At 43.4% G+C, this 25,023-nt stretch overlaps 1 protein-coding gene across 1 annotated transcript in view; it reads left to right on the forward strand.

Moving 5' to 3' along the window:
* Positions 1-25,023, forward strand: part of XRCC5 (X-ray repair cross complementing 5) — a 79,680-nt gene that overhangs the window by 27,648 nt on the left and 27,009 nt on the right. The window contains exons 13-16 of the mRNA XM_080932843.1: positions 2,343-2,476; positions 6,039-6,235; positions 15,918-16,011; positions 18,160-18,229. Of these exons, the coding sequence (XP_080788969.1) occupies positions 2,343-2,476; positions 6,039-6,235; positions 15,918-16,011; positions 18,160-18,229 (495 nt within the window). The remainder of the gene's footprint in view (positions 1-2,342; positions 2,477-6,038; positions 6,236-15,917; positions 16,012-18,159; positions 18,230-25,023) is intronic.

The raw sequence follows: 25,023 nt of genomic DNA on the forward strand, positions 1-25,023 counted from the left end.
ATGGGTGCCCTAGGCCACACGCCTTCTTTATCTTCTGTGGTAACGGAGGGCTAGGGAATTTTACGATGACTTTGCAAATGGGGTTCTCCTGTGCATTATTAGGGCTAGGCTCATTGGGAACAGTATATATATATATATATATATATGTATATATATATATATATATATACTGTGCTCATATATATGTGTATGTGTATGTATATGTATGTATATGAATATGTATATGTATATGTATATGTATATATATGTATATGTATATGTATGTATATGTATATGTATATGTATATGTATATGTATATGTATATGTATATGTATATGTATATGTATGTATATGACCAAGAAATGAAATGGGTCCCTGGGGTGAGTGTCCTTTTCTCTAGAGCTAGGCATCTTCCTAGCATGACAGAGTCATGTGTGGACCTGAGTGTAAGAGTTGTTGCTGCGCTGTTGATTGTATTTCTGCCTCTGGATTTCCTGCCCATTAATTGGGGGTTGAACTCAGAGTCTCATGCACAGTGTGCAGTCAGTCTAATCACTGAGCTCTGCCCCAGCCCTCGTTCCAAACTTGTAGAGAAGTCATCTTATGGATCAGCCTGAGTCTAAAAGTCGAACACCTTTTGATCAGTTGACTTATTTCCTACATCTTAATGAATTTTCTTACAGCTATTGGCAGATCTCCCAAGTTGATGTTTGTGGGGGTGTTTATGGCACCAGTGTGATCTACCAAGAGAGCAGCTGGGACTGTAGTGGGTGGGACTCACTGAATGTCCCCTTGTGCAAGTAATGGCTCTGGAGTTGCCTGGTCGGTCCTAACTCATCACTTATGATGGTGATAGTTGTGGTATTGTTTGAAACCACCTGTGGCAGGTTCAGACAGTGCCTTGCACTAAGTAACTTTCATCTTGTCACACTGAAGGAGTAGATGGAGAATGGAAGCCTTAAGGTACTGTTTAGATAACACTCTTCTGCCATTGGCCTGTGATTGACGTTAGAAACAGTATTCTACTTGGATGGCTCTGCAGACATGAACCGGCAAAGTGAAAGGCACACACGTGGCGGGGGAGTCTGAAGCTTTTCAGGGAAGACTTGCTCCTTGCCCATGTAGCTCTGGGCTGTGCCATTTGTATTGACTTGGTAGATTCTTGTTGAAGGGCAGTTGCTAGGTATTAAGTGAGACATCAAAGAGACACTGTCATGTTTCTGCTATCAAGGAACTTTAGAGTTTCAATGGAATCTTCTCAAGGTGTGTGTAGTATACTTAGTAGTTGTGCAAAAAGAGAAGGCGACTCTGACAGATCACAAAGGAATTCACTTGTTCCGGTCAAAGGATGTCTTCTTGTGAGCTGCTGGGCTCTGCTGAAGGATCTTTAGAAAGGGTTGTTTCATTTGGAAGTTGTTAGTTTGCTTAAATGTTTTTCTCTTTAGCTAATTACTATTTTGAAAATATCAGCTCATTGGATACTAAGTATTTTGTTTAAATTTCCACAGAGGAGTGATTTTGTTATTGAATTTTTTATGGCAGAGTTGTTTTTCTGGAACCCACTCTTGCTTTTGTTATCCTACTCCATTGCCAAAGAATGGTAGAACTGGAAAAGAGTCAAGAGGGCAGCTACTCTCTGTTCTCTTAAGACCGGTTCACTATGTAGTCCTGGCTGCCCTGGAACTCATTATGTAGACCGTTGGGTCATGAAGTTTTAGAGATCTGTTTGCCTCTGCCTCCTGAGTGCTGAGATTAAAGGTGTATGCTGCTATGCCTAGTTAATCAACTTTTTTTTTTTAGATTTATTTTTATTTTATGTGTATAGGTATTTTTTTGTATGTATGTTTATATATCATGCATGCCTAGTACACACAGGTATAATCCTCCTTTTCCTCCTCCTCTTCTACTTCCTCTTCTTTCTCCTCCTCCTTCATCCCTTCCTCCTCCTCCTCCTTTGTGTTGTGCTTACGTTTAACCTAGAGGAATGATTTTTTTTTTTCGTTTTGGTTTTGGTTTTTGAGACAGGGTTTCTTCATGTAGCTTTGGTTGTCCTGGAACTCACTCTGTTTATCAGGCTGGCTTCAAACTCAGATTCCACTGTATCTGCTTCCTAAGTGCTGGGATTAAAAGCATGTGCTACCACTGCCTAGCTTCAACAAGTCTCAATAGCTCTTTTTTCAGATGAGACAACCAAGAGTCAGGCTAAGTTCTTACACAACTAGGGAGTGCTTTTTGGCAGAGCAGGCACCATATGACCTGCCAGTGTTACTGCATTCAGAAATGGAGAGCAGTTCATTGTGATAGAGAATAATAGAGATAATCCATTTTCCCCCTTTTGTTCTCTGTTTATCATTGTTTTAAGAGGCACAGCTGAGTGCAATTGATGATCTTATTGACTCCATGAGCCTGGTAAAGAAAAATGAGGACGAAGACATCATTGAAGACTTGTTTCCAACCTCCAAAATTCCAAATCCCGAATTTCAGCGGCTGTACCAGGTGAGAAGGAAAAGCTTAGCCCGTTATGTTTTTCCTTTCTGTTTCCCTTCTCTCTTCTCCCCTTCCTTCTTTCGTCTCTTTTTAAGATGGGGTCTCACTGTTTAGCTCTTGCTGGCCTGGAGCTCAATAAGTAGACTAGACTGGTTTTGAACTCATAGAAATCTGCCTGCCTCTGCTTGCCGTGTGCTGGAATGGATGCAGAGCCATAGTTCAGGTGCTGTATGGACACACCGTGGAGATGAGGAGGCAGAGATTCTTGGGAGTGGAGTTCATGGAAGCCCCCTCTAGGGTTGTAACCTTGGACAGAGATCCAGAAGAAGAAGGGTGCGTGATGGACATTATGCAAAGCCACATGGTCAGCCAGTCCCATTGGTCTGGACAGAACTCAGAGGGAAGAGGCCAGAAACCACTTCATGATCTGTGTGTAGGCAGGATTTTCCCAACAGGACTCTGGGAATCCAGGAACTAAAGCCAACAGTTGACAAATGGAACCTCACCAAATTAAAAAGCTTTGCACACAAAAGGAAACAGTTAATGGAGTGAAGAGACAGTCACAGAGAGGGAGAAGAAGCATTGCCAGCTACTCCTCCACAAAGGATCAATATCTAGAACAGACGGAGAACCTACTGACAAGGCTCGATGAAGCTCAAGGGGGAGTCAGGTAATTAAGAGTGAGCAAACCAGGAGATGAAGTAAAGGAACATGGAAAATAACTGAGCATACTGTGGAGAGGGAAGAATTGTGGGTATGTTGAGGGGATGCTGGAGTGAGGAACACGTGGATGCTGGAGTGAGGAGCACATGGATGCTGGAGTGAGGAGCACATGGATGCTGGAGTGAGGAGCACATGGATACTGGAGTGAGGAGCACTTGGATGCTGGAGTGAGGAGCACATAGATGCTGGAGTGAGGAGCACGTGGATGCTGGAGTGAGGAGCACTTGGATGCTGGTTGGAGGAGCACGTGTATGCTGGAGTGAGGAGCACGTGAATGCTGGAGTGAGGAGCACGTGAATGCTGGAGTGAGGAGTACTTGGATGCTGGATGGAAGAGCACATGTATGCTGGAGTGAGGAGCATGTGGATGCTGGATGGAGGAGCATGTGGATGCTGGAGTGAGGAGCACGTGGATGCTGAAGTGAGGAGCACTTGAATGCTGGATGGAGGAGCACTTGAATGCTGGATGGAGGAGCACGTGTATGCTGGAGTGAGGAGCACTTGAATGCTGGATGGAAGAGCACGTGGATGCTGGAGTGAGGAGCACTTGAATGCTGGAGTGAGGAGCATGTGGATGCTGGAGTGAGGAGCACGTGGATGCTGAAGTGAGGAGCACTTGAATGCTGGATGGAGGAGCACGTGTATGCTGGAGTGAGGAGCACTTGAATGCTGGATGGAGGAGCACGTGGATGCTGGAGTGAGGAGCACGTGGATGCTGGAGTGAGGAGCATGTGGTGTTTAGTTTGCAGGATACTGATTCCTAGGTGATATTTTGTCGAGCCCGAGAATTTTTTTTTTTTTTTTTTTTTTTTTTTGATACAGACCTTTAGATAGCATTTTGTTTATTGTATGGAAACAGTTCATGGAATAGAATAGTATGCTTTGTGTTATAAAACAGTATTTTGAACTTGCAAGAAGTAATCAGCTCCTTTTAATTTTCTTTCAAAATTACCAATCTATAAGTTGTTTAAACATAGGAGTAGGGCTGGGCATAGCTTAGTGGCAGAGCAGGTGCTTGGCATGTGCAAGACCCTGGGCTCAACCCACAGCAATAATAAATAAAATGGGCTCGTTAGAGCCTTCTTCACAGGAGGGGAAGCTCCTTTCTCTTCTTAAAAGATTTATTTATTTATTTTATTTATATATAAGTACACTGTAGCTGTCTTCAGTCACACCAGAAGAGGGCATCAGATCCCATTACAGATGGTTGTGAGCCACCATGTGGTTGCTGGGAATTAAAGTCAGGACCTCAGGAAGAGTAGTCAGTGCTCTTAACTGGTGAGCCATCTCTCCAGCCCGACTTCATTGTTTCTTTTTTCTTTTTTTAAAATTTATTTATTTTATAAAATATTATTATGGCTTACAAAATTTGTTTCATAATAATATATGATGAATATATGATTTTTCTTTCTTTCTTTTTTTTTTTTCTAAGAAGGACTGAGGCTTCCACATTTTGGCCTTCCTTCTTTTGAGCTTCATAAGGTCTGTGAGTTGTTTCTTGGGTATTCAGAACTTTCTGGCTTAGTATCCAATTATCAGTGACTGCGTATTATGTCTGTATTTTTGTGACTGGGTTACCTCACTCAGGATGATAGTCTCTAGTTCCATCCATTTGCCTAGGAATTTCATAAAGTAATTGTTTCTAATAGCTGAGTATTACTCCATTGTGTAAAGGTACCACAAACTCTGTATCCATTCCTCTGTTGAAGGACATCTGGGTTCTTTCTAGCTTCTGGCTGTTATAAATAAGGCTGTTGTGAACATGGTGGAGCATGTGTCCTTATTATATGTTGGAGCATCTTTGGGGTCACTTCAGTGTTTCTTAAGGGCATCTTGTGGCTTACCTTGCTCTAGTGTCAGAGCAGTGGTTCTCCACTTGTGGGTGGGGCTCATCTTTACTTGGTTGAGAATGAGGAGGCAGATGGCAGTGCCATGATTGGGAATGGGCCTGTGTCTTGCAGGACTTGTCTGTCATGGGTTGTGGTAAGGAGCTTGGGCTAGTTGCTTTTGTGCTTCCAAAATATTTTAAGTAAACAAGGGAGGGAAGATTTCCTTTGGCTCAGTGTCAGGAGTTCTCCCAGCTGGGAAGGCAGGGAGCAGCTCACTCATGGTAGTAGTGGTAGTACGTGGCAGAGGGTGGCTGTTCACATTGTCGTGGGCCAGGGAGTTCCAGGGACCCGTTACCGCAGCTTTACCCCAGCTCCCGAAGTCTCAGAGCCTACCCAAAGCACACTCATCAGCTGGGGAGTGAGCATTTAGAACACGAGTTTATTTTCAGATGACTTTGGGTCCAGGATAGTGTCAGCAGAAGCTGAGAGACCAATTAGGAGGTGACTAGGCCAGGGCTGGGCAAGAGTGTTGTTCTGTCTTCATTTGTCATGTTCTCTCTCTCCCATCCTCTCTTTACATGGGTCCCAGTCCATTTTAGTGGGAATGCTGGGCATGTGGAGACAGGGCCACACACTGCCCTCCCTGGTGGCGTGTGTCAGCTCAGTTTTGTCATGTTTTTCAGACTTTCTCCTGGGGCTCAGTGAGGGCAGCTTATCTGAGGCTCCCATCTCACCCATCCCACACATGGTAGAAAATGTGTGTGCGGTAAAAAGACTCACTATGAAGATGTTGTAATCTTGGACTGTTAGGAGTTATGTCTTAGGAACTTTGTGTGCTCCCTGAGTAGTTTATAAGATAAGGTCCCTCTAGGGGTTTGGCTTCTGTGTTGTCTGTTTTAGATGTGACCAATGTCCTCTGAGCCGTCCTATTTGTTTTTTGCTGTTTGGCATGAGTCTCCTAGCCCTTCCAATTAAGATGTCAGCATCCGCGTTTTTATTGGCTTTGGACTTTCCCTACAGTGTCTGCTGCACAGAGCCTTACATCTCCAGGAGCGGCTGCCCCCAATTCAGCAGCACATTTTGGATATGCTGGATCCCCCCACTGAGATAAAAGCGAAATGCGAGATTCCACTCTCTAAAGTTAAGACCCTTTTCCCTCTGACTGAAGTTGTCAAGAAAAAGGACCAAGTGACTGCTCAGGACGTTTTCCAAGACAAGTAAGTACCCGGTGTGGTCACCTTGGGATCTGTAGCAATGCAAAGGGATGGGAGAGGGGGATGGGGCAGGGTGGGAGCCAGAGCAATGGCAAGTCTGGAATTACTGGAATTATGGTGTTACCCAGGGTTTTCTGGGATTACAGAGGGGGATAGAGCAGCTTTTAAATCCCTGTGTAGAAATACTAAGTTCTCACCTGCCCATCAGAGTCATGGTCTAGCCTTGATGTTCACCTGGGCTCAGTCTTCTGGTTTGGACTGGCTTTTGCATCAACAATAGGGTTTTTGTGAATTGTACATAGGAAGGCTAAGCAACATTAATAAACACCTGAGGTTGAATTTTCTTCTTTTAAAACAGTTCTTATTATAGTTCTCTCTCTCTCTCTCTCTCTCTCTCTCTCTCTCTCTCTCTCTCTCTCTCTCTCTCTCTGTGTGTGTGTGTGTGTGTGTGTGTGTGTACAGTCATTAACACACACATGTGTATGTGTAAGTCAGAACAACTTGAATGTAGGTTCTAGGATCAAATTCAATCGGTCAGACTTGGCAGCAGGTTATCCTGCTGGTCTGGAGTTGTTTCTTTTCTAAAGAGCTGGGGATGGGAAGGGCAGGCTGGATGTCATGAGGTTTCTGTTGTGTGTGGGGGGGCAGGGTGTGTGTGGTCAAGTGTCGGTGAGATCTTGGGAGGAGAACATGACAATCACAGCACTTTAGCTGTTCTGTTAGCCGGTGACTGATATGCCTGACCCATGGCGTTGTGGAGGCCTTCGCAGGTTAAGTGGGATGTGTTTCATATGGCACACGAACTAAGCTTGCAGAGGGCTAACACACTGTTTTCCTTCTTCACATTTTGTTCAGAATCTATATTAATGTTTCTTTCTGCTGTGTTTTGAGATTTGGCATCAGATCATGATCCCTCCCGGCCACCCCCACTTTTCATCGGTTTCCTTCCCATAGCTGGATCTTCATTGACAAAGTAAGGCCTATTATTTATAAGTACCCAGTGGGAAAGGATGAGTAATTTCCAGAAACTTTCATTGGTTTCTATAAATCAATGTTTAGTGAATTATTGTACAAGTTGAATAGAAAGCCTTGCATTTTTCATAGCTTCCCAGAGGTAAATACTCCAACCTTTGTGAGATTTTGAAGGAAAAAAAAAAAGAAAAAACAAAACAGACTAAACTGGATTGATCCTGCTGCACGGATTCCCATCACACCCTGCAGAGCTTTAGTGCAGTTTTTATTCTATCCTGCTTTCTTCTACACAGAAAGCCTGTCCTGAAAATCTCGCCCCAACTCCATCTTTCTCTGCCTGTTTGCCGCTGCATCCAGCTGAGAGCAGCTCAGGAAGCCAGTGTCCGTCCTCCTACATCGGGCCCTCGTCTTCCTGCAGCCACACGGCTCTTCCCTCCCATATTAAACTCCAGTTCGTGATCTTGATTACCTTCTGTTACTGTGGGAAAGAAATAGACCATTTTTTTCTCCTCTTCCTTTGATTAAAATGGAAATTAGATGGTTAAGAAGTAAAGCACAGAGCCCCACAGGGCAGTTATCCTGTGATTTGATCCCTGCAGTGATTTCCCATTCTTTGCACCTGTGATAGTGTGCAACCCAGCCAAGTGATCTGCACGGGGCCTGGGAATTAGCTCATGTGTGCACCCTTACCCACGTTCCTGTTCTCCACTCTTATTGTCAGAAGTCTTAGTTGTTAAGAACTGTAGAAGTGATGAATTTACAAATATTTACTTAGCACCTCCTTTATTCAAGGATGATTCAGTCTCCTCCACATGGATTACAAAACCCTCCGTTCTAATGAAAAGCCTTAAGTTAGCTTTAAAGGTTATGATAAGGGGGAAACAGATTGCTAATACCAAGGTGTGTTTTTGTATTTATTCATCATCCTTGGCAGCGTTTACTGACCTCCAGTAGAAGGGGAAGGAGCTAAGATTTGGGAGTGACAGTTATCTGCTGAGGAAGCTTCATAGTAAAAAGCAAGATGACACTTGATAGGATTTTGGTTGGATGCTTTTATATTTACGTGTCTTCCTCTAAATACAGCCATGGGCAGGCAGGATGGTTCAGTGGGTGAAGACTCTCTTGCCTTGCAAGCCTGGCTACCTGAAAATGGGCAGAGAAACCAGCTTGGCAAAGTGGTCCTCTGACCTCCCCATGTTCACACCATGGCACATGCCCCTCCACAGTAACCAGTGTCATTTCAAGAGCTATCATGGCTACAAATCCAGGGTTAAAGCACTCTGAACTGTTGGGAGGGAAGCCAATAGTCAACAGTCAGCGATACAGCATCACACTGAAAACATGACACACCTGAGAAACTGCTGTTCCTCTCCAACCTGTTGGAGACCTTGTACTTGAACCAACAGTGTCTTCATTTCCAAAGGGAAAGAGCTCTGTCGGCGCCCGCATGGAGTCCTACAGTCCTACATGTTGTCTGCACTGTCTGAAACCCGTGCTTCCCTCAACGTGGGCATAGTTAGACCTTGGAGTGAAAGATTATCTCTAGGCCAGGTGTTGCAGGAGACTTGAGGCACCTGATGTCCAGCTCTGCATGTATGACACACACGTGTCCTTGCTTTCTTTTGGACTTTGTATAGCTTGTCTAAGGTCTGCTGCTTTTTCCAAGTTCCCTAAAGTGTCTCGCCTGCTCCATCTGAATAACGTTCAAGACTCAAGACTCCAGAGTCAGTCAGGAAGCGCTAACTCTGTGTGGCTGTAGGTTTTCCTCATGAGTGACATGGGTACGGCAGCAGCACCTGTCTCGGGGGTGTCGTGAGGACTGATTGGATAACTCATGCCGTGTACCTAGAACCCACACCAGTGTGTCTCGTATCATATTGTATCATCTCATATCAATTCATACCATAAGAACAGCGTTTATCAGTCAGCAGTCCTCTAACAACCCCTATCATGTCCCTAGCACGTTACCAAGGACAGCAGATGCAATGATGGTAGTGGCGATTTCCTAGAGAAGCTAGTAGCCATAAGTCGGTACTTCCAGTTTATGGACCATCTCATCTCTGAACATCCCCACTTTGCAGCCATGCTTACTGCCTTCTCTCCAGGCCCAGTGGACACAAACACCTCGTCCTTCATCCCTTACCAGTCCACCAGTGTCTTCTTCCACTGTACCCCCACCCTCTTCACGTTAATAGTTCTTTCACCTAAAACAAAACAATCCATCCAAATGGCTCCTTGTTACTAATCCAACCACTATCTTTCCTTCTAAGGCTAGGCCTATTGGAAGAATAGTCTACGCTGCTTGCTGCTTTTCTTGGCTTATCCTCCTTGGCGGCCTCTTTGAAGATCCAAACTACAGAACCTGAGTTTTGTTTCAGCCTTGTGCTCCTTTTCTCCAGTGACTTTTCTCTCCCTGTTTTTGACAGTGTCGATTATTCTTCTGTCTGGAACTTTGTATCTCGCCTAACTTACCTTCCAGGCTTTTCCCCCTAGCCTTTGGAAACTCCCTGCCAGAGTCCTCTGATGTTTCCTTTCCCTGCCAACCTCACAGGTGTGTGTATAGTGCTTGTCTTCAGAATAGCTGTACTCACTGAACACAGTGTGATGTCAAATGCCTTTCTTGCATATCTGCTTGGATGCTCTGGCCATCCTATGAAGCAGGTTGCTTTGTTGATACCATTTTAAGTCTGACAAGGCTGAGGATTGGAGAGAAGGAACAACTAGCCTGAGATCTCAGTCAGCAGTTGTTACAGGAAGGATTTAATAAATGTTTGCAGTCTGAATCCATTTTGCCCTCACAAACACAGGCCTCATTCATGTTTTATATACGGGGCTTCAGAAGCCACACAGTCTGCATCCTATCCGTGGGTGGCTCAGGTGTCTCTATGTATCTGAAACTCAGTGTATACAGACATGGCTTCACTGTCTCTCTCCAAGCATGCTGCTTTCCAAAGCCTCTCTTCCTCAGTGCTGTTCTTTCCTATTTGAGAGAATGGTAGCTGATTTCTCGGGACTCCTCCCTTTCTTTGACTTTCCATGTCTGATTGGTTTACCAAGTTGTATTAAAATTACCCCAAATCTGCTCCTTTCAGTTCAGGTTAGCATAGTGGCTAATGGCATTGATTTTGGAGTCATATGGATTTGAATCCAAGGCCAGGCATCTCCCCTTACTGGCAGTTGAAATTGGCAGCTTGGGCTTTGCTGCGCAAAACAAAGACCCGAGTTTGATGAGCCTCCCTTTGCCTGTCTACACAAGACAATGGCAGTAGATAATTTTGAGGGCTGTTTCGTAGTTTAACTGAGCTAATTTAACCATGCTTGGCTTACTTAGTGCCTGGCCCTTAATAGTTCTCCCACCAGCATTGCTTATGCATGCCTGTGTCTTCTGTTTCAGCCCATCTTCCTGAGACAGTCTGACTAATCCCCTTCTTCCTGGTCTCAACCCTCTCCAAACGCTCGGCTCCCTCAGCAAGTTCTGTGTTTCCTTTTCCCTTTCAACATTTCCTGGTTTATTATCAGAGACATGAAAAATACAGAGGAAGAGACACTTAGAGCAAGGTATTTAGAAGTGAGTCCAAACGTCCGTGTCTAGTGAACTATGATCCAGGCCCCTACAGGCTTAGAAACTGTCTGAACCGTGCTCCTCTGAGGTTTTTTTTTTTTTTAATAAAATAATTAATTTATGTGTATTGGTGTTTTGCCTGCATGTCTGTCTGTGCACCACACACTTGCAGTGCCTACAAAGGCCAAAAGAAGGTGTCAGATCTCTGATGCTGGGAATTGAACCCGGGTCCTCTGGAAGAGCAGCTAGTGCTCTTCTCTGCTGAACCACTTCTCCAGCCCGATTTGAGATCTTATGAAAACTAACCTTTGGCCTCATCTCCTCCTCCTCAGAGGGAGTAGAGTAGAAACTCAACCTCCTAAGCTTACCTTAGTCTTTTTAATGATTTCTCCTGATTTCCTTTTCCTAAAACTACTCAGGGGCTGCCAGCCAGTTACAGTGAGTTTTTAAAACTTTTATTACATTATTTTTACTTATGTGTGTGTGGGGGGGGGGTAGGGATGGTATGCCTGCACTGTGTAGAGGTCCATGAAACTCAGGTTGTCAGGCTTGGTAGCAAGTGCCTTTGTCCCCTGAGCCAGCCATCTCCCTAACCTTAGTGGTGTGTGTGTGTGTGTGTGTGTGTGTGTGTGTGTTTAGAGTAGGGTCACATCACTGCTACTTAAAGTTCTTTAATGCCATGATTCTTAATCCTCCCTCCCACTCTTGTCTGTGACGGACTCATTTAGTATAAACTCCGAGAACCATCTCTCCAGAAGATGCCCTTGTGCCCCACATTTTGAATGTCATTTCAGTAGTTCTGATTTCTCAGCCTTGCTTTCAGTGGCCCCTCTGTTTGCCACCTAAGATGATGGGACCGTTACACAAACGAGAAGGCCAGCAACCAGACAGAAGTCTGTGTGCTCCAGCCATCTTGACAAAAGCATTTGCTTTCCTCACCCCATCCCCTTTGCTTGGGGTTAACCTAGGGTCTCACATACACACTCCATCAATGAATCGCACCTCCAGCCATCCCTGTCTATACTCTAGCCCTATCTCTCACTGCTTTCCAGCTAATACAGCCACCGCTTAGCACAGTATTTTGTCCTTCCTCTCAGTCCCACTCTTGCAAATTCCTTCCTCCATTCCCCATCTCTTTTTCTCAAAGAAGTCCCCCTTGGGTACCACCCCTCCCTGAGACATCTAGTCCCAGTAAGACTAAGCACCTCCTCTTACTGAAGCCCAATCAGGCAGTCTATGTAGGGGAAGGGGATTCAGTGGCAGGCAACAGAGTCAGAAACAGTTCCCACTCCAGTTGTTAGGGGACCCATATGAAAACCAAGCTGTGGGGCTGGGGAGATGGCTCAGTAGTTAAAAGCATTGACTGCTCTGCTCTTCCAGAGGTCCTGAGTTCGATTCTCAACATCTAAGTGGCAGCTCACAACCATCTGTAATGGGATCTGATGCCCTTTTCTGGTATGTCTGAAGACACTAACAGTGTACTCATATACATAAAATAAGTAAATAATTCTAAAAAAAATAATGAAAGGAAACCAAGCTACACATCTGCTACAAATGTTGGCTGGGAGTGGGGTTTGTGACAAGCTTCACCATAGAGGGGAAGGCTGTTTCCATCCCCTGAATGTTCTTTGGTTCATGGTTCAGTCTCTGTGAGCTTGCATGGGTACAAACACCTTATATACTTTCCCCTTCTTCACCAGTGATTCCTGAGCCTTAGGGTGGGGGTCCTGTGTATGTTCCTGTTGCAGTAAATATTAAAAAATAAAAAACTGTTTATCTCTTTATCGGCCCTGAGGTCTCATTCCTCATACGAACTTGATACGGAGCCCTGCGCAACCTCTGGAACCCAGTCTGAGCCACCAGCATGGCCCAACTTGTGTACACAACTCTCTTCTCTGGAGGTTTTCCACTGCCTGTTCTCTGCCTCCATCTTGGGGTGTTTCTCTACCCCAAAATCCCACATAAATACAACTCTGCAGCCTGATAGCTTTTCATACAGGTTTATATGTTCAACTCTCAACCCACAAACCCTCTACACAACAAGATTACAACAAATAGACAAAGATACAAACTGCCCTTTTATATGAGATATTAGACCTACAAAATCCTTAATGTTCATAGCTATTTGCCAATTAATATCACCTGGGTCTAGCTGGTCCTTGGGAAACTCCATGTTGCCATGACGACCTTCACCCTCTGTCATCTCACCTCCTCAGAGTTCTCAGCCCTCTCTACTTCCCTCTCCCTGCCCAGTCACTGGCTTTCCTTTATTTTACAAATTAAAATGGTTCAGTTGGAGTGACTAGGCAGCCCTTCTTGGGGAAGTGGAATTAACATTAAAATACAAAGAGCTTCAGGACAATCTAAATGTTCCCTTTAGAGCTAAGTATTCTCTAGTCTCTTCTCTGCTCTTTGGCCAACTGTGGGTCTATTGCACCATCTATTGCAAACAGAAGTTTCTTAGATAAGGTAGAGAAATCTATTGATCTGATGCAGAAAGGGATGTAGAAATCCAGGTAGGACATGTGTTCTTTAGTTTGGTCTAGATCGATTGACTGATCTGTCTATTTGTCTGTCTGTTTGTCCATCTGTCTGTCTGTCCGTCTGTCTATTCATCCATCCATCCATCTATCTACTTATCTGAGTGTTTGCCTGCATGTATGTACATGCACTACATGTATTCCTTGTGTCTGTGGAGGCCAAAAGAGGGTATTAGAACCCTTGGAAGTAGAATTGCAGACTGTGGTGAGGATCCATGTTGGTGCTAGGAACCAAACCTTGGTTTTCTGCAAAAACAGCAAATGTCCTTAACCACTGAGCCATGTCTCAGTGATGCTTTTTAATATTATATGCATTAATTTGTATTTTGGGACGAGAATAGTTAATACTAATGACACTTTCCTTTGAAATACTTTTCCTAGAGCAAATGGAAACTCAACCAATTGGTTACAACAATAATAGTAATAATAGTAACACTCTAAAGTCCAGATAATATCCTAAGATCAGATCACATGAATGTACCAGAAACATGTAAGAGGCTGAGACTAGGGCAAGATGGCTCAGCACATGAAAGCACTCACTGCACATGCCCAATGACCCAAGCTGGATCTAGAATCCAGAGGGAGAGAGAGAGAGAGAGAGAGAGAGAGAGAGAGAGAGAGAGAGAGAGAGAGAGAGAGAGAGAGAGAGAGAACCTCTATGTACAAGCTGTAGCCTATGGGTGCTACACACCAATGATAATAATGCGTAATAATAAGTTAAAATTTCGAATAAAAATACAAAAGCCTAAGTCTGGAAACCAGGTAAATTATGTCTCACATCATTAGCTCGACTCCCTTCTTGTCTCGGGAAGAACTGGCAGAGGCTAGCCGCAGCGTCTGGCCGTGGCCTGTTTTCACACGTCTGGGATTACTCTTCCTCGGGTCTACTTGCTTTTCTTCCTTGTCTGCCATCAGCCTTTAGTACTAATGCTCTTCTTGTAGGGAAAGGGCCATGATGACGTCACCTCTGGCCCTTGTCCTCCCGTCTTCTCACCTTTCCACTTCTCAGGAGGAAAACGTCAGGGAATAGAAAGTCTCAGGCCACACAACGTTTATGCTGTGCTAACTGTTCTGTGCGTCCCTGTGAGAGAAGGTTGAATTATTGAATCCAACTTCTGCCTTTTTAATTTTCGCTTCATCTTAAAGATGCCCTCTTCTACAGACTTGGTCTTTGAAGGTGGGGGTTTGAGCAAAGCGCCAATACATTTTGACATAGTAGGACTGGAAATCTTTAATGGAGGGAAAGGTGCCTGGCATGCACAAACTGGGAGTTTGAGCCCAGCACTATCCCCAGCTTGTGAAGCGATGTCTGTATTCATTAGCTCCGTTAGTCATGCAGCAACAATGTTTACTTATTTTAAACCATCATGCTATTTTTGACATATAGAGTTTTAGTTTGTTGATTAAGATAGGTTATTTCTTGACATGTGTAGAGGCCAGAGGGAGAACTTGCTCTGGCGATATCCATGTTTAAAATTATTTTCTTGAGATAGGATTTCTCACTGGCTTGGTACTCACCAGGTAGGTTATGCTAGCCAGTTCCAAGGATCTACCTATGTCTGCCTCCCAAACACTAGGGTTATAGTACACCACCATCACACATGCTCTTGCATGAGTATGCACATGCGTGTGCGCTTGCACACACACACACACACACACACACACACACACACACACACACACACATGTCTCACCCTGCCATAGGTTCTGGAAATTGAATTCAGATCCTTTGCTTGCAAGACACGGATGGCACTTTGCTGACTGAGCCATCTCCCCAGCCCTAAGGAGACCTTAGTTAGGAATTTCTTAAGTTACTATTCAGTTGTTTTTGCTGGCTGCCTATTGGCCTACTATTTCTCTGGGAGAAAATTCTCTATATCTTTGTGTTTCACTATGTGAGCGAGAAAATGGGCAGTGTCTTTGGGTTGGATTTTCTTTTCTCCTTTAATTACCTTAGTATCCCCATGTGTCTGAAACCAACATATTAGGAAAGCCAGCCTGTTATTTGAGGCAAGATATTTGATGACCTTTCTTGGAGCTATCTTTCCCTTGGCACACAGAAGCTTTTGAGCATTGTTAGTGCTGTGCTCAAATAAAATCAGGGCCACAAGAAAGCAGATTTCAACGTTTGCTTAAAAAAAAATACGTTTAAAACTTTAAAAAAAAAGTATTCCCATGTTTACCTTGTGATTGTCTAGTAGGTTTTGACACTTTTAATTGGAAGCTTCTAGAGATCTTACATAGATCTTAGAGTGGAAAAGATGGGTTTTTCAGATATAGTGCTCATCCATGTACATGAAAAGCTACACTTCTGGATTCTGAGATGGGGACCAGCAGGATGCCTGATGGACAGATGAATTTCTTAGTTAACATTTAGCTTCTGATGCAGCAGCTGCTGCTGACTTCTGTATTGCTGCAAAGCAAAGCCCACATTACTCCAAGGCCTCCTGTCAGGGCTCCAAGGCAGAGAGAAGGTGCCCACTGTTTGGATATCTAGCTGTTATGTGTCTTAACTCTTGAAGATAAAGCTGTACTTTTTTCATGTACAATGTCTTAGCTATCATATTTTTATTTTGTTATAAGGGGGAAACACCCATTTCTTTCTTTCTAGTCATGAAGAGGGGCCTGCTGCTAAAAAGTACAAGACTGAGAAAGAAGAAGGTCACATCAGCATCTCCAGCCTGGCAGAAGGGAATGTCACCAAGGTAAACTGAGCTTTTCCAGTGTCCCTTCCTTCTTCCGCAGGGAGGCCAAGGTTTGGGCTTGTTGAGTCTGCTGACATGCCACTCTATTTGGTCCTCTCTATGTATGAGCCATATAGGTCCATCCCACGTTTTTCTTTCCAGAAGTAATTAATAATAGTGCATGACATATAGAATTATGTGTTGGATTATAGCAAACAGATCTCTGAATAAGATGTAGACCACAGAATGCCTCCATGGTAGTACTCTTGCACGGATCTTCATACTGGCTTCATTTTGCCATTTTCCATTAGGTCAAGGAAAATTAAAGGATTGAGTGGGGGGGGGGGTGGTTAATGATGTGAGTCTTATTCCCCAAACATATAAAACTGAAGTAAGGATACCTTTTCTGACTTCTAAGGTAATGCTTCAGAGGCTGGAGAGATGGCTCTGAGACCAAGTTTGGTCTCTAGCACCCACATGGGGTGGCTCACAGCCTCCTGTATCTCCAGGTCCAGGAGATCCAACACTTGTAGAGAGCATCTCCTATGGACTGTGTGGAAGCATCACCTGTCAATAAAAAGCTGATGACCTATTAGCTGAGGCAGGAACTAGAAGGTGGGACATTTGGCAGAGATAGGATTCAGGGAAAGAGTCAAGAGTGGGAGATTTCCCCTCGGACTGGAGGGAGACAGGCGGATAAAAACAAGGAGAGGTAACCAAGGAGAGAGCCACGGGGCAGACATAGACTAAAATAAACAGTTATATAAGTTACGAGCTAGTCAGGGAACAAGCCCAAGCATTGTGATGAATAATTAAGTCTCAGAGTTGTTATTCTGACAACAAAGAGGCTGGGTAGAAAAGCTCGTGGCCACAAACACCTCTGGCCTTCCCTGGTACCTGCACTCATGTGGACAAGCCCACACACGTTACACATGTGTAATTTAAAAATAGTAAAAAAAAAAAAAAAAACACACAACCCCTCTTGAAAACAGAACTGATTAGAATTTTCCAAATCAAATTCCCTTTGATACTTTCTTGTCAAGTTAACCAGCACTCATAGGAACCTCTCGGAGCTAAGTACAGCAGAGGCTATGTTAGGGTCGAGATTAATGTGGATTAAAGACAAAGGTGATCAGAGAGTGTGAGAGAGAGTTGCATTGCTTTAAGTCTGTATATATGATCTGGTTTTTAAAAAGGAGATCTTCCATATGGATATCTTTATGTGTTCTCCCAAATCTTCAATGCTAAAGGACCAGTAGCAGCACCCCCTCAGCCCCCAAACAAGGAAACAGCAGCTCAGTAGGTCAAACATTTGGCTATTGTCGCTCATGTCAGCATAAGGGAAAACCCATTCAGCATGACCTCACACAACAGTGTTGTTCCTTTCCTAACTGGTTTGGTATCAGAATGTACAGGTGGTCTTTACCACAGAAAGCCTCAAGCCGGCCTAGTGGAAAGTCATGCGAAAAGAAGCATGGCAACTGAGTAACTGCTTGAATTTTCTAGTTTTATTTTTATTTTTATTTTTATTTTTATGCATGCCACATGTAGAAATAAGACAGCTTGGAGGAATTGGTTTTCTCTTTCTTTCCTGTGGATGCTCATAGTTCAGTCTTGCCCACCCCTGAATCTTCTAGCTTTTAAGAGAGTCCCGAAATCAAAATGACAGAAAAGCCTTCCTTTTGTCTTTAAGAGCACACTTACTACATTGACCCATCTACCTTGCCTGAGGTTTGATGGTTAGTTTTAATTGTCAACTTGACATAATCTAGAATCATCTGGGAACCGAGTCACAGTGAGCAACTGTTTAGACCAGGTTGGCCTGTGAGCACTCTCTTGCTAACATCAATGGAGGTGGGAAGACCTGCCCACCATAGACGGCACCACACCCTAGGAAGAGGACTCTGCAGTTCAGAAGATTTGACTCTACCATGCACACATTCATTCATTGCTCTCTTCCTGTTGATGGATGTGACATGCCCAGACCTCCTCACACTTCTGCTGTGACTTCCCTGCTCTGATGGGCTGTAACCCAAAACAATGAGGAAAACAAACCCTTTCTCCTAGAAATTGCTTTTGTCAGTATTTGACCATAGTGACAGGAACGGGATTAAGATGTAGGATATTGGCAAGTGACCTGCAAGTGTGTGACCCATGGGTCTGTTCTAGGTTGGAAGTGTGAATCCTGTTGAAAACTTCCGTGTCTTAGTAAGACAGAAGATCGCCAGCTTTGAGGAAGGTAAGATGCCATTCACCTTTGCATTTAAGAGAAGGTACATAGTTAACGTAAGGTCTGCATTAGGAGCTGTGGTGTTCTCCTGCAAGGCTTTCTCAGCATTGGTCTTAATGGGCTGATCTGTGTGGCTTGCCAGGGCTTCCTGAGTTGACAGGGAGGTAGGGGTAGTCAACACAGCATAGATAGCCCAGAGATGGGGCTACGGTGCTGGTCTCCTATTGCAGAAGCTTTGGATCAGAACTATGGAACTTTTATTTCCATCTCCTTAAAGTTCTTTGAGTGAGTGAGGTAGATCCCACCTTTCTGTGTTCTGAAATATGATTCTTGCCCCAGTCCCAAGAATATAGACCCCATTTATACAGTCTCAGAAGGATGTTGCTGTCGCTTCTAGAATGGATTCTTCTCACAGACCTTGTCCTCACCTTTCCGTGGAGTATATACCAGTAACTCCATTCACGTGTGGCTAATATCAAAATAGTTTACAGAGATGAATGGAGGCTCAGTGACCAGTGATGTTCACAGAATTATGTTATTACTCATGTAATTTACTCTTAGAAAGGCAGCAAATAGCAGTTAGGAAGCCTGCATGTTTCTTTTCTTTTCTCTCTTGTTTGTTTGAGACAGGTTTTTTTTGTTTTTTGTTTTTTTTTTTTCCCTTTCTGTGTAGTCCTGGCTGTTCTAGAACTTGATCTATAGATCAGACTGGCCTCAAAAATCACAAAGATCTGCCTGCCTCTGTCTCCCAAGTGCTGGGGTTAAAGGTGTGCACCACCATGGCCCACGCCCAGCTGTTTGCATGTTCATTCTCGACATTCATTTTTGTTGCCCAGAGTTAGGTTGTTTGAGTTGCCATATCTATGTGTTGTTTATTTTCATGTATGCACAGAAATCTCTCTTCCAAGGTAGTTTCTTAGTGCAAAGAATCTTAAGTACCAGTGAGCACTACTCCCAAGCACAGGTGTGTAGTCTGTCAAGACAACTGGACCAGCTGTGTTATTGTCCAAAGACAAGCATGATGCACAAAGCCTCACAAGGCACCAGCAGTCCCCAGGTCAGATCCCATTGGCAGGCATGCCAGAGGCCAAGTGTAGGATCATTTCCTGAGACCTACCAGCCTGTGGTCTGATGATCTGAAGAAGGGGTCTGTGTTTGTTCTGTATTTGAGACAGAGGAAGAGGCTTTTCTTTTGTTAAGTATTACTATATAGGAAAAAAAAGCCTTTGAGTTGTAAGACAAAAGAAAACTTCATCTAAGCTGGGCCTGGTGGCTAATGCCTTTAATCCCATCAATTAGGAGACTGAGCTTGAGGCCAGCCTGGTCTACAGAGCTAGTTCCAGGACAGCCAAGGCTACACAGAGAAACCCTGGCTCAAACAAACAAAAACAAACGAATGAACAAAACAACAACAAAAAACAAAACAAAACAAAACAAAAAAAAAAACCCAAAGACCAAAAATCTCTTCATCTAAACAGAAAGAAGTCTTGAATTCTGGGTACAGTTTCAGAAGGAATGGCAGAAAAGGGCCTCAGACATCAGGCAGAGAGGCAGGACCATCTCCTTTTTTTTTTCTTTCATGAATTGACATCATCACTAGGAGCTTTTAGAGTGACTTTGTGTTTGGAAGGGCAGATTTTGTAATTGGAAAGCCAGATAAATCAGAGGAGCATGTTGTATATATGTGTGTGGGTGGGTGTGCATGTGTATATATATATATATATATATATATGATATATATGATATATATGTGTATGTATGTATATGTACATATATGTATGTGTATATATATATATATATATATATACATATATATATATTATTGTTGTTTGTTTTGTTTTGTTAAGACCAAGGTCTCGATGTGTAATCCTCTCTAGTCTGGGACTTACTCTGTAGACCAGGTTGCCCTCTAACTCACTGAGATCCACCTGCCTCTGCCTCCCAAGAGCCTGTATTAAAGGAGTGAGCCAACACTTCTGGCATGTTTGCTATATTTTTAGAGAAAGATTTAAATCTTAGCTTTTAATTGCTTATTGTCTAGTCAGTAGTGTCTAGTGCCCTCCTCTGAAAGTGGCTGGTCTTCCAGATTCCTGTGGCATGGTCTCTCTAGGAACCATGATCACCACTGTGTGGTCCCTCCTAGTTATTTGCTGTCTACTGGGTAGAGAACATTGGACAAGTACTCTATCCTCATATGTCTGGTACAGCAATCCTGCAGTCACACTGAGAAAATGGAGGAAGCGTTAGAACTTTATAGGGGTGTCTGGGAAGGTTGTTTTTATTCAGGAAACACTTGGGTGGGTGTCCAGAGTAGAAAGTGAATCCTTCCGTAGGCTTGATCATCAGTAATTGCTAAGGCTTGAGAAGATGGGCAGTGCATAGCTTCTTAGAAGGTAAAACCCCTAGGGCAGGAGAGATGGCTCAGTGGTTAAGAGCACTGGCTGCTATTCCAGAGGTTCTGAGTTCTATTCCTAGCAACCACATGATGGCTCACAACCATCTGTAATGGGATCCGATGCTCTCTTCTTGTGTGTCTGAAGACAGCTACAGTGTACTCATATACATTGACTAAATATAAACAAATAAAACCACTAAAAAAAAAAAAAAGTAACAATCCCAGAGCTGGTTCTGGAGAGGAGGGGTGAGATGTTAGAGGAAGAGAAAGTAAGTGAATTAATCTACAGGCATGTCTGTGGTTTTCACCCAGGGTTCCCATGTGATAACCACAAAACCCAGATGGTCGAAACTCTGGCTGGGTATGTACTATATTGGGTGATACTGGTGAATGGGAAGTTGGTGTTTGGAATTGCTTCCATCCAGGCAGAGGTGTTCTGAGAATACAGGAGACCAAAGTCTGAGAGAGAACCTTCCAAAGAATTTCTTCCATCTTAGGAAAACATGAATCACTCTTAGGCAATAACAAAGCAAACAGACCACGTGGCATATAGGTTATAAGAGGTATGGTTATATACGTTTTGCTGATGAAAAACAATGTTACATTGGAAGAGATGGATTTCTCTAAAAATTATGCAGGTGTTTGAACATAAGCTTCATTCACATACTGAATTTTTCTATTTAGCCAAATTGTTTCCCTGTTTCCTAACAACCTCTTTTCCTACATTTAATTTTTAAAAGTGCATCTATCCTGTGTGTGTGCATATATGTGCGTGTGTCAGAAGACAACTTGCAGTGGTTGGTTTTCTCCATGTAGGGCTCCAGGATCCAACTCAGGTCATCAGGCTTGGCAGCAAACAGCTTTGCCTACTAAGCTATTTCGGTGGCGCTTTTCCTACTTCCGGCATACTGTGTCACACATCTAAACTATGTGTCTCTGATGGCCTTTCGAGCAGTGTGCTCTTTTACTTTGGTTGTGACCCTGCCAGTGTTGTGACAGCGATGTCCTCTGTATGTCCTTCCACCTAGGGCATGGTGAATCACGGTTCTCCATGGCTGCCAGCAAACTAGAGTTGTCCAGATAGTTAACTAGTGCTTTGTGACTCCCACTTGGCTCCTGTTTCACACACTCCCTTGTTTCCCACCTTAAAAGTTTTGTCTGCCATCTCGTAATTGCTTTTATTCCTCTGCTTGGATATCTCTCCTCCAAAGCTCTTTGTGATCCAGGACTTGCACTTCCTTGCCTACGAAAGTGTACTCTGCAGATTTGAAGCACCCTCCCTGGCAGTGATCTGCTTTATCCCTGTAAGAGACCTCTGTCTAGGCGAAGGCAGGAGGAAGTCCTTCCCACTATTTAATTGATTGGACAGAAGTTTGACTAATAGTAGATTGTTGATAATATTACCTACGTAGAGCTGGTCATATCACTGGCTCAAATGTGAGAGTTCTTTCTGCCATGCCCACCTGCAGCATAGGACCATGGAGACCGTGGTCAGGCCATCTGATGTTAGCAGTCCAAAGTAGACGGCTAAACATTTCCTTATCTTCTGGTTTTCAGTGTGAGGGTGATGATTCTTGTTCTAGTTGTTTTGGCAGATCACTGTCCTGGCTGCTAGGCCTTCTGGGAGCTGTGGTTGATGCTTTCTCAGATGGCTTTCTAGTGAGTTCCTTCTTCACTGTTCCGCCTGCCGCTCTGTCACCAGAGTTTTACAATGGAGAAGTTCTTCGACCATGAGCGCATACATAATATGCAGTTTCAGTTGTGAAAGTCAGCTCCTTTCCTTGTTCATTCATGCTGTTCACAGGCATCTGCTGGCATCTGTGGTTTATTACCTCCGAGGCTCCTCAAATCTAATCTTTCTACTTGTTTGAACATCTTTCTCAACCTAGCCATTAGGGAGCTGCTGAAGAACTCTACGGATTTCTAACACCTTCCCTACTTTACTTAAAAAGGATGCTGACATGGTCTAAGGGTAGACAGCGAGACAGAGGAGAAAGAATAGCTACGTAACTTTAGTCATTTCCCCAATTCCCATGTGACAGAGATATGTCAGAATTGATAAATTCCACATGAGTACGGGGTGTTGGAGAGAAGAGCTAGGCTCTTCCTGTCAGGAGAGATGGACACATGGAGATAGCTAATAGGATGGAATGGAACTTATTTAATAATGAGATGATTTTTCTCATCCCTGGATCTTGCTTTTGCCACATAGATTATAGGATCTGTCTTATATCAGGCTTCTGCGTAGTGACAGGAACTGGGATTCCAGTCCACCAAATTGAACTTTCATGAACGTGACTGGCTTAAAAAAAAGAGTCCTGGCATCCCAGGTATAAGTGGTACAGATCCCGTCCTCCAGTGTCCATTTGACACTGGCTTTATGAGTAAGTGAGGAGCTTATAGAAGGTACTAAGTTTGTTTTGTAGCTTCCAAACTTTTCTCAATTCCCCCTTTCCTTTAGTTTCTTAAGATGTGATCTTATCCCCAAGTCTCTGTGTCCCCCCCCCCCACTTCTCACCACCTTCTTTATATGTTTTCCTTAAAAAATTCTCGTAATTAAGAAAAAAAAAGATTTATTTCTTTTATTTATATGAGTACACTGTAACTGTTTTCAGACACACCAGAAGAGGGCATCATATCCCATTACAGATGGTTGTGAGCCACCATGTGGTTGCTGGGAACTGAACTCAGGATTCCTGAAAGAACAGTCAGTGAGTGCTCTTAACCGCTGAGCCATCTTTCCAGCCCCATTCTCTTGATTTTAAGAGATGCTTTCTAAAATGTATTTTTCCCAGCTTCTAGGTAAAATATGCTTCTAGGTAAAATTGAATGGCAATGAAATCACATTATGAAAGCCCAGTAGATGTGTTTTCCATTGTGTTTTTGGTGGTATAGCTCTTTCACTCTCACAGGAACTTATTTATATAAATATGTTAGTTTCCACCCATGAGTCAAGTCTGAGCTGTGGCTCTTTGAGCCTTGTGATCTAGAGTGCCCCCCCCTTGTAGTTTGTCCTGATGTATACAATTCTGAGTATGAATTGGATAATCTTTCAGAGTGTTATGCAGATAAAGATTAGATTATCTGCTTAACTTAAAAAGTACTGCTAAATATCTTCACCCTCCTAAAAGAAAGATACTAAATATAGTGACTCCTTGTAACATCCTATTTAGAGCCATATATATATATTTTTAAGTTTGACATACTTTCTTATTCCTTCCCTAAAATAGCTCTGATGCATATAGTCATGAGGGAGAGAATACACAATTGCCAGTTCTGGGGTTAGACTATAATTCATATTTTTTATTAAATATTTTTACTTGCTTCTTTTTTTTTTTTTGATTTGATTTAAATTGTTAAGTCTCAGAACTTGAGGATCAGGCTTATTTCATGCGTCATTTATCAGGACATGTCCTCTTACTGGAACATAAAAGACTATTTGGGATCCTGAAGGACTTGTGGAAGAGGTGTGTTACAATTTGACACGGCAATTACACATCAGTGGCCCTTGGAGTCATCTTCCACTTGGGCGGCTAGAGGCCCAGAACAGTCAGGATGGCTTCCCACATATTCCTGCAAATATGTAAGACACTGTATCCAGTTCCAGAGAGTCAATTCATGGCCTCTGTAGTTTAAACTGGCTCACAACACTACCCTGAAGCGTACATTTTAGTGTAATAAAGCTTATCAGCCAAATAACCAAAATGAAATGCGAAATAAAGATGAAAAGAGAAACTAGAAGCGGCATTGGATGGAACTAGAGACCACCATATATGAGTTAACCATGTCTGAGCTAGCCACCATCATGTATGAGTTAGCCACTATGCACAAGTTAACCACTGTGTATGAGTTAACCATGTACGAGTTAACCATGTCCGAGCTAGCCACCATGTACGAGTTAGCCACCATGTATGAGTTAGCCCACCATGTATAAGTTAGCCACCATGTATGAGTTAGCCACCATGTACGAGTTAGCCACTATGAGAGTGCTCTGAGGAGTTCACATAATGGCTTAGTTGCTTTTGTGCCTGCCAGGCAGCATGAGAACCAGAGTTCAGATTCCTAGCTCTCACATAAAATATCCTAGGTAACTCCCTGGGGGTGGGGTGGGAGTCAGGTGATGCTTGGAGTCCATTGGCTAGCTAGTTCTGTGAGAGGAGGGTTGGCAAGATGGTTTACTGGGTAAATTTACTTACTGTGTAACCCTGATGGGCTGAATTTGATCTATGGAACCCACATAAAGGTAGGAGGGTACCCCATCTCTCTCTCCCTCTCCCCCCTCTCTCTGTCTCTCTCTCTCATGTGCACACACACTCACTCACTTTCTCATAATGCTTATAATAAACTAAGAAATAAGGTGAAAAATGAATGAAGACCACATTTTAATGTTGACCTCTGGTCTCTACAT

This window comes from Micromys minutus (genome assembly GCF_963924665.1).
Source record: "Micromys minutus genome assembly, chromosome: 19".
In the NCBI taxonomy this organism is placed as follows: Eukaryota; Metazoa; Chordata; class Mammalia; order Rodentia; family Muridae; genus Micromys; species Micromys minutus.